Here is an 8,370-nt window from a genome sequence, read left to right as displayed (position 1 = left end):
GGCGGACACAGCCTGCTGCGCATATGCTTTGCTCACAGCCTGAGGATTGGGGGCACAGAGAGCTGCAGGTTCACAAATCCCTTAAGAGCCTGCTGCGGAGCAGCTGGGCAGCCGGCGCTGAGCAGCCTGGGCATCTCAGGAAAGCGGTTTCCCTTTCGGAGGGAAGGCTTGGTGTCCCTCAGCCATCAGAATAAAGCCATGTGTCACAGCCCCTCGGCTGAAGTACTCTGAGCTGCAGGTTTCCAAAGCTGCTGTGCAGTGCTCTCGCCATTTGCCGGCTCTGTTTGGCTCCCAGTACTGTGGAGCACTTACCCAGCGGCACAGCCAGCAGGTTAAAACCAGCACTGCCCCTGCCTGGCCTGCGTCCCTCACTCCCCCATAAAATCCTGTTTGCTTTCCAGACGGAGAGCACGAGAGCACGAGACTTGCTGGGACCTGTGCTGACTCTTGCCACACAAGATGACAGCGAGAGACGGGCCCCAAGATAGGTAATGCCGGGCTCTGGTGTAGGTGTGGGGGCACATCCAGGATACCAGGAGGTGAGGGAGGACAGGGGGACCCAGCATCTGGTGGACCCCCTCTCCTGCATGGTCACTGGGCTACCGAGCTGTCCCTTCCCTGAGATGCCCTCTGCGTAAGCTTTTCCATAGCAAACGGGCTGTAAACAGCCCGCAGCGCTGGGACACACCTGGGGAGTGTGACTCCCTCCCAGCTCTGGCAACAGCTGCTGTGCGTCTGGGTGCCACATGCTGAGGAGCAGCCAGCCTCCCCCCCACCTTCGTACCCTCCCGCGGAGGGCCTCCCACGGCCCCTCTGCGGTGCCACATCTTTTCCAGCAGCCCAGGCTAGCAGGGGCTGTGGGGCAGGGGCAGGGACAGGGCAACAAATTTCATCCTCCCTCCTCCTGGTGCCTCCCGCTGCGGGGTTGGGGACAGTCAGAAGCGATGCCTGTCCCCTGCCCTGCCCAACATCCCGCTCCAAACTGCTCTGTCTCCTCCGCAGGTACAAGGCTGTCTGGCTGATCTTCTTCATCCTTGGCCTGGGAACGCTGCTGCCATGGAATTTCTTCATGACCGCCAGGAAGGTGAGGGCTTCCCTCCCGCTGCTGCCCATGACACGTCCCCCTGATGTCCCCTGTCACGTGTAGGGACCGTGGTGTAGGTGTGGCAGCACGGCACAGCATAGAGCCCCCATGCAGGAGACAGAAGTGTGGGTGACCTGGGTGGGACGAGTGGCGCTGAGGCGGCAGGAGGGCTGGGCATGGGGCCAGAGGGGGGACAAGGGTGGCCTGAGTGTGCTGGGGGGAGGTCTTGCGGCACCTTGGCCCCACCAGGCTCCTTCCCTCGCAGTATTTCATCAGCCGCCTTGCGGACCCAGAGATGAGCCGCTTCTGGAACCAGACCAGTGAGGCTGCCTTGTCCCCCTCCTACCTGCAGTCCATGTTTGACAACTTCATGACTCTCTGCGCCATGGTGCCCCTCCTCATCTTCACCTGCCTCAACTCCTTCATCCACCAGCGGTGAGCCTTGTCCTGTCCTTGCCCCTGCCAGCCCCCATAGGGCTGCCCAGCCCTGGCCCATCCTGCTGCCCCAGTACTGAGCCAAGCCGCAGCCTGTTCAGTCAAGTCAAAGGCAAAACACTGGTCTCCTGTGCTGGGGTTTGGCTGGGATGCTCATGGGAGAGCTTGGCCCCAGCCTCACAGGCTTTTGGGGGGTGGGTTTTCCTCACTGAGACCCTCTCTTGCAGGATTCCCCAGCAGATCCGGATCTTGGGCAGCCTGGTGGCCATTGGGCTGGTGTTCTTAGTCACTGCGATCATGGTGAAGGTCGCCATGGAGCCTCTTCCCTTCTTCGTCTTTACCATGATCAGCATCGTCTTCATCAACTGTGAGTGAGGCAGCAGGGGGAAGGAGAGGAGCACAGCCCCATGGCTAGGGCTCATCTCTCTGGGAGAAAAGCATGAACTTCACTGTGGGAGAGCCAAGGAGGAGGGGAACCTGCCTTGCCTCGCAGGGTGGGGGCCTTGGCTCCCCACAGAGGTACAGTCCATCCTTGCCTTTGGTTTCTCATTTCTGCTCATCTTTCCCCTTCGCAGCCTTCGGCGCCATCCTCCAGAGCAGCCTCTTTGGGCTGGCAGGGCTCCTGCCTGCCAGCTACACAGCTCCCATCATGAGCGGACAGGGCTTGGCAGGCACCTTTGCTGCTTTGGCGATGATCTTCAGTATTGCCAGTGAGTAATCCCTTCCCTGAGGGTGACAGAGCACTGCTGTCAACAGGATCTGCTGGGGTCATGCTGTAGGGTTGGATGGGACATGGCAGCAGGGCCTCGCTCCTCTCAGCCCTCATCATCTTCTTCCTTTTTCCCCCCGTCTCCTCCCTTCCTGTGCTCCCAGTTGGCGCCCAGCAACCTGAGAGCTTCATTGGTTACTTCACCACGGCCTGTGTGGCGATCGTGCTGGCAATCTTCTCCTACATCCTTCTGCCTCGCATGGTGAGACTTTGTTGTTGTGGCGGGGAAGGGTGTGGGGACATAGGACCTTCACGCATCACAGCACAAGGACCATGGCCCACTAGCACCCCAGCCTTGGCTCCTACCAGCCTCTACCTCCTGGGTCAGGGCAAGCTCTCCCCTGTCCTGAGGGAGCTCTCTGGGATACTTCCCACCTCGGATACCCCAGTACCCTTGGGGTACTGTGGAAATGAACCCCTGGGTGAGCTGGAAAGGATCAGTATCGGACATAAGTCGAAGGAATACTTTGCCCATATTGCATTTGCCCATATCTGCTATTACCACACAGCCCCTGGCAGCCTTCTTTCCTCACGCATGAGTGAGTTCTCCGTGGCTGTCTCTTTACAGGATTTCTTCCGATACTACTTCATGAAGGACAAGACAGAGTACCGTGTGTACAATGCAGAGCTGGAGACCAAGAGAGACCTGATTAAGAAAGGTGAGGGGCTGAGAGGAGGAAGAGGAAGGAAAAAGAGGAAGAGCTGAGAGGAAGAATGAGACAGAAAGACTAAATTAGATCTCAGCTTTCTGGGGTCTGCTATGCCTTACTTGTGTCTCTCCCTGCAGACGAGCCCAATGGGATGGAGCAGAATAACTCAAAGATCATCCCTATCCACAACCCTCACGAGAAGCCCTCGGTCGTTGCTATTTTTAAGAAGGTCTGTGAGTTGCCAGCAACCTCTGCCCTGCCCTTCATATCAGGGGATGGGCACAGGTGTAGGAGAGCATGGGGAGAGGAGACCAGCCCTGCACTGGTCTCTTGCCCTGTGTTTGGTACCAGCCTCTTTCTTTCATCTGCCTAGCTCTGGGTCATGGCTGTGTCTGTCTGCTTCGTCTTCACTGTCACCATCGGCGTCTTTCCTTCCGTCACAGCTAAGGTGTCCACTGTCCTCGGAGAGGGAAACAGATGGGGTAAGTGTGGCCAGGGATGGGGTGGGGTAGGAGGAAACTGGGAACAAGGTAAATGGAAGAAAAGAAAGTGGGGCTTGAAGTAGTAGGTATGCCTGAGGGGAAGAGGAAACCACTGTGCACGATGGTTTGGATGTGGACACTGGCCTGGCTGGGAGACCATTCCAGCCCTTAGTGGGAAACCAGGAAGACCTAGACCTGAAAGACAGTCTCTGAGCAGCTGGCAGGAGGGCCTGGGGCACCCTGAGCTCATCAGTGACCTTTTCCCCCTTCTGCAGGTCTCTACTTCATCCCTGTCTCCTGCTTCCTGCTCTTTAATGTCTTCGACTGGACAGGACGGAGTCTCACTGCCCTCTTCACATGGGTAAGCATGGGGAAGGGAGCAAAAGCCCACGCAGGCTCCATCCCCAGGCCCCTTGGCCATGGCTCTCACAGGGGCTGCCATCCATGGCTTGGAGCAGGAAGGAGGTGCAGAGCTGACTCCTGCCTTGGCTTTAAGTCCTAAGCAGAGATTTATGGGTCAGAGCCGAGAACCACAGCGTTGTCCTGTCTTCCTCCCACCCCTCTTTCAGCATGGCTTGGATGAAGCTGCCTCCTCCACTTCAGCCTCTTTGTAAACAAACCTTCACTCCAGATATGCAAACAGCCAGGCAGGACAGCGGCAGCAAATGAGGGTGAAAGGCAGGGCAGCCCAAAATAAAACCTCTGGCCTCCGCACAGGACACAGCTGCTCTTTAAGAGTCTTGTCTTGGGAGCAGGGCAGAGTCATGCCACGTGGGTCACAGAGCTGTCCCCTGCCGCATCCCCTTGCTCTCATCTCCTCTGCCTGGCTCAGAGCTGCTGGGGCTGAGTGATGGGAACTGTGATGGGGGTGGGTGAGGAAGGGGACTGTCCCATCTGTCTCTCTTCCTGCCCCTTCACCCACCCCCCAAACGCCATTTCCCCCTGTATTGTTTAGGCTCTTTGTTTAGACAAGCTCCTCAGCACCATGTGCTGTGGGGTCTGTCCAGGCCTGGCTTCCCTGCAGCCTGGAGCTGCTTCTCCCCTGGCTGTCACTGCTGGCTGCCCTCGGCCTTGGCCATGAGCCGCGTTGCCTGGTGTCCAGGCCACAGCCTCCGTGGTGGGATGACCCAGCAGGAGACGTTTCCAAAACAAGGCTGTGTGGAAAGTCTGACAGCGTGTGGTTTGGGCCTCATTTCCCTGGTTGGGGCCCCGCTTGCTCCTTTTCTCCTCCTCAAGCAGGAGAGGCTGCTGCTCTTGCCAGTTTGCCCACTGACACAGCAGCTGGCCTAACCTCAGCTTCCCCCTGTGCTCATGAAGTATTCTGTGGCTACGCCAGCCCAGGCAGCTCCCAAGGCAGCTGTGGGTCTCTCCTGACCCTAGATCAGTGAGCCCTGTCATCTGCGACCCTGGCAGCCCACTGAAGGGACCCCAGACGGAGCCAGGCACGTCTCGTACCAGGGGCTGCCTTGGTCCCAGCTGCAGGGACAACACAGGGGGACGGTGCCTCCTTCTTCGCCCCAGCCACACGTGTCCAGGGACTCTGTTAGGACCCGAGGAGACCGTAACTCGGTCTGAGCCTTTCCTAGCACTGTCCGAAACAGCCCCAGCATAATCCCTTTCCCAGATTGCTGGATCTCACCCCGCTTGGCTGGGAGATGGCGTAGGAGGCTGAAGAGCTGGTTAAAGCCCAGTTTGCAGGCCCTGAGGTGCCAGAGGGGATTTACCTCAGCCAGCCTTGTCCTGCACGGTGGTTCGCTGCAGGAGGAGATTGCGTGAGCGTGCACAAGGCTTTCCTGCCTACCTGCCGGCCTGCCTGTTTTTTCCAGCAAGGCCTTAGCAATCGCTCGCAAGCCCAGCTCAGTATTTTGGACCTAGTGTTGCTGCTCTCCAAGTCGGCTAGGATAGGATTTTCAGACCTAGTAGGACCTCCTTACCACAGCAGGTGGTGATGCTGAGATCTGTTGCAGCAGCAGAAGTCTCTCAGCAACTTCGCCATCTCTGTGTCTCCTCCGCAGCCCCCGCGCAGTAGGGACAGCCTCTGTATAGCCCCTGCTGGCATGCCATGGGATGGGGAATGTCCACTTCTCAGCTGCTCAGTGACCTGTGTTTTTCTCCCAGCCCGGGAAGGACAGCTGCCTCCTGCCAGTGATGGTGGCCCTCCGTGTCATCTTTATCCCTCTTTTCATGCTGTGCAACGTGCAACCCCGTGACTACCTGCCTGTCGTATTCTCTCATGACGCCTGGTACATCATCTTCATGATCTTCTTCTCCATCTCCAACGGCTACCTGGCCAGCCTTTGCATGTGCTTTGGGCCCAAGTGAGTAAGAGCTGGGGACAGGGGAAGGGTTGGTTACACCCCCAGATGCCAGCCCCAGCATGACTCCTGGAGTCTGGCTCTGCCCAGCTTTGGCATCCGGAGAAGGGGATGCAGGCGCAGAGGGGAATCGCCACACCGCCTCAGGAAAGACAACTCTAGTGTCCCATCTCCCAGCCTTGTGCCTCTATATCCTAGCGATGAGGAAGCTATTGTTTGGGCTCTCCGTTTCCCCCACCTGCCACGCTGGGGAAGGGGCCGGACGCAGTGGGGATCTGGAGGGGAGCAAAGCAGGGCACAGCACCCACAACAGGGTGAGCAGTCTTGCCCAGCGCAGGAGCACAGGCAGCACGAGGAGCCCAGCTGGGGCTCAGCCAGGCGGGCTGCACTGCATGGGGACAGGAGTCGGGGAGAGGTGTCCCTGGCATCGGGAGCTTCAGGGCAGCCTGCCTGATGTACTTTTTCTTTCTTTACGAGCCCGTAATGTGGAGGCAGGCTCCTGGAGCCAAGGTGGATTTGCTCTTGCTGTTCCTCTGCTGCAGAGGAGCACAGCTTCTGGCTCCTCTGTGGCCTCCTCCCATCTCTCCGTTGAACTCACAGCAGGACATGGGGTACAAATCCCCGAGGACAGGTCAGACACCTGTTTCTCCCCTAGGAAAGTGCTTGCCCACGAAGCAGAGACAGCTGGAGCCGTCATGGCCTTTTTCCTGTCGCTGGGCTTGGCCCTAGGAGCTGCCGTCTCCTTTCTGTTCCGAATTCTCATCTAGCAGAGGCACCTGGAGGGTGCAGGGACACCGAGAGACGGCTCCACATCCTCCTCTGAGGCCCTGGACACCTTGGCGCCGTGGGGAGATAACACCTCATGCCTGCCCCTGCCAAATCGCACTTCCACGGCAGACGTTACGCCCAGGGACGGTTCCACTCCTGCAGGGTTGGCTTGGCTCCTGCCACGCTCGGCTGTGTGATGCCTTCAGGCCTACGTGCCTTCTCCTTCCCCATGCTGTGTGTATGTAAGACCCCTGGGATCTCACAGAGGTCCAGCCGCCTACCACGCTGCGTAATTTCCCCAGCTCAAGGCCAAAAGCCATTCTCAGCCTCCTCCTCTCTGACAGAGTTGAAGGCTGGTATCCAGTGTTATTCCCTCTCTTGCCCTTGTCCCCAAGGTGCCTAGGGACTTGCTTTCCTCTCCTGTCCTCTCCTTCCGGGGGCCTGGAAAACATCTCACACCACTTCTCCTGCTGGCAATAATTGCAAAACGGGAGGAGAGCCCCAGCCAGCCTCACCATGCCCTCTCTCTGCTAGGCACACATCCCCCTGCCCAGCAGCATCCCAGGGACATAGACATCTGTGTTCCACCCACATAAAGAGCCAACACCGTGGCTAGGCTGAGGGAGGAGGAGGTCTCCACACCCCACCTTGTCCCCCTCTCCTTGCCTTTGTTCCCTACTTTTTTTTTTTTTGGTGATTCTGCCATTGTTTTCTTTCTGCCTCCTGGTTATGTGACAGGAGGTCCCACCATGGGCTGCAAGAGAGGCGGCAACTCCCTTCCGACCCAGGCTGCCTTCCCTGCCCGCCTGTGCTGCAGGGGGAGGCCTGACCTCTCCCTTGGCTTTCCCATCCCTCATCTGTGTAAATGTGTCTGTATAGTTGCCGTTTTCTATAAAAAGAGCGAAACACCCGTTTGGGTATGTGTGTGTCTCCATCACCACAGGGGGAGAGGGCTGCGGAGGGGCAAGGGCTGAAGGGAGTGGGCACCGGCATTTCCTGGGTGGTCCCGGGGTCCCCTGTAGCCAGCATCAGGCGGTGAAGCGGTGTGCGCATCCCCTGCACAGACAGGCCCAGCGGCTCTCCGCTACGGGGACACGGGCAGCATCGGAAGGGGGTGCTGCCCTCGGGGTATGCCAAGGGACCACTGGCACCTCTGATGAGGGGATGCACCTGCACATTTTGGGGTGCAGTGACCTGCAGCACATGCACCTGGGAGTTTTCCTTGTGCCTGGGAACAGCCGGAGTGCCACCTCCTGCTCCTGGGGGGGAACTACACCACCCTGCCAGTGGGCCTCCACCCCACACACCACCCCTCTGCCCCACATCATTCACAGCCATCACCTCCTCGGCACCCCCAGGCACCAACAGCCAAAAGCTGTGGGGTCGGGGTCCCCTCATCCCACCCCAGCTTCCTTTGCCGGTCAGGCCTGCGTGCCCACAGCTCCAACAAGGATAAGGCATGAGGTTTATCTTATTGCCCTTAGACACTAAAAATACAGCGTATCCAAACACTGGTTTCCAACGGGGAAAACGGGCCTGCTTTGCTCTCAGACCCTGACACTATCCCTGCAGCCTGTCTCCAGAGCCCGTCCCCTCCATCTTGTCCCCTCCTCATCCGCAGGGCCTCCGGTTACACCCAGCCTCGAGACGGCAGAGCTACATGGCTCTCGGCCTCGGGGGGCGCCGCGGCGCGGAGCTGGGGCAGCGGGCACCCCCTGGGACTGCGCGGATCCCCGGTTCCCTGCCCAGGCCCGGAGCCTGCGGCGGAAGGGAACGGATGAAGCACCAACGGGGGCGCCGCCCGTGACCCCCGTGGAAACCTCTGGAAGCCAGCCTAGCACCACCGCCCACTCGCGACGGTGCTCCT

At 59.1% G+C, this 8,370-nt stretch overlaps 1 protein-coding gene across 7 annotated transcripts in view; it reads left to right on the top strand.

The window, feature by feature from the left end:
* The window catches only part of SLC29A1 (solute carrier family 29 member 1 (Augustine blood group)), a 42,114-nt gene extending 34,700 nt beyond the window's left edge, over positions 1-7,414 (top strand). For 6 of the 7 annotated variants that reach the window (XM_009283757.2, XM_009283756.2, XM_009283755.2 and 3 more), the window contains 12 exons: positions 402-488; positions 1,003-1,084; positions 1,350-1,519; positions 1,747-1,886; positions 2,095-2,229; positions 2,393-2,490; positions 2,857-2,947; positions 3,076-3,167; positions 3,312-3,420; positions 3,696-3,781; positions 5,539-5,738; positions 6,391-6,502. In XM_009283757.2, the coding sequence (XP_009282032.1) occupies positions 460-488; positions 1,003-1,084; positions 1,350-1,519; positions 1,747-1,886; positions 2,095-2,229; positions 2,393-2,490; positions 2,857-2,947; positions 3,076-3,167; positions 3,312-3,420; positions 3,696-3,781; positions 5,539-5,738; positions 6,391-6,502 (1,344 nt within the window). In that variant the 5' untranslated portion in view covers positions 402-459. Of the gene's footprint in view, positions 1-401; positions 489-1,002; positions 1,085-1,349; positions 1,520-1,746; positions 1,887-2,094; positions 2,230-2,392; positions 2,491-2,856; positions 2,948-3,075; positions 3,168-3,311; positions 3,421-3,695; positions 3,782-5,538; positions 5,739-6,390 lie in introns of those variants that run through there. The other variant, XM_019473252.1, reaches the window with a different exon arrangement.
* Positions 7,415-8,370: the final 956 nt, after the last annotated feature.

Source organism: Aptenodytes forsteri, unplaced genomic scaffold, assembly GCF_000699145.1.
Source record: "Aptenodytes forsteri isolate BGI_AS27 unplaced genomic scaffold, ASM69914v1 Scaffold309, whole genome shotgun sequence".
In the NCBI taxonomy this organism is placed as follows: domain Eukaryota; kingdom Metazoa; phylum Chordata; class Aves; order Sphenisciformes; family Spheniscidae; genus Aptenodytes; species Aptenodytes forsteri.
This window is presented reverse-complemented; position numbering and strand designations above follow the sequence as displayed.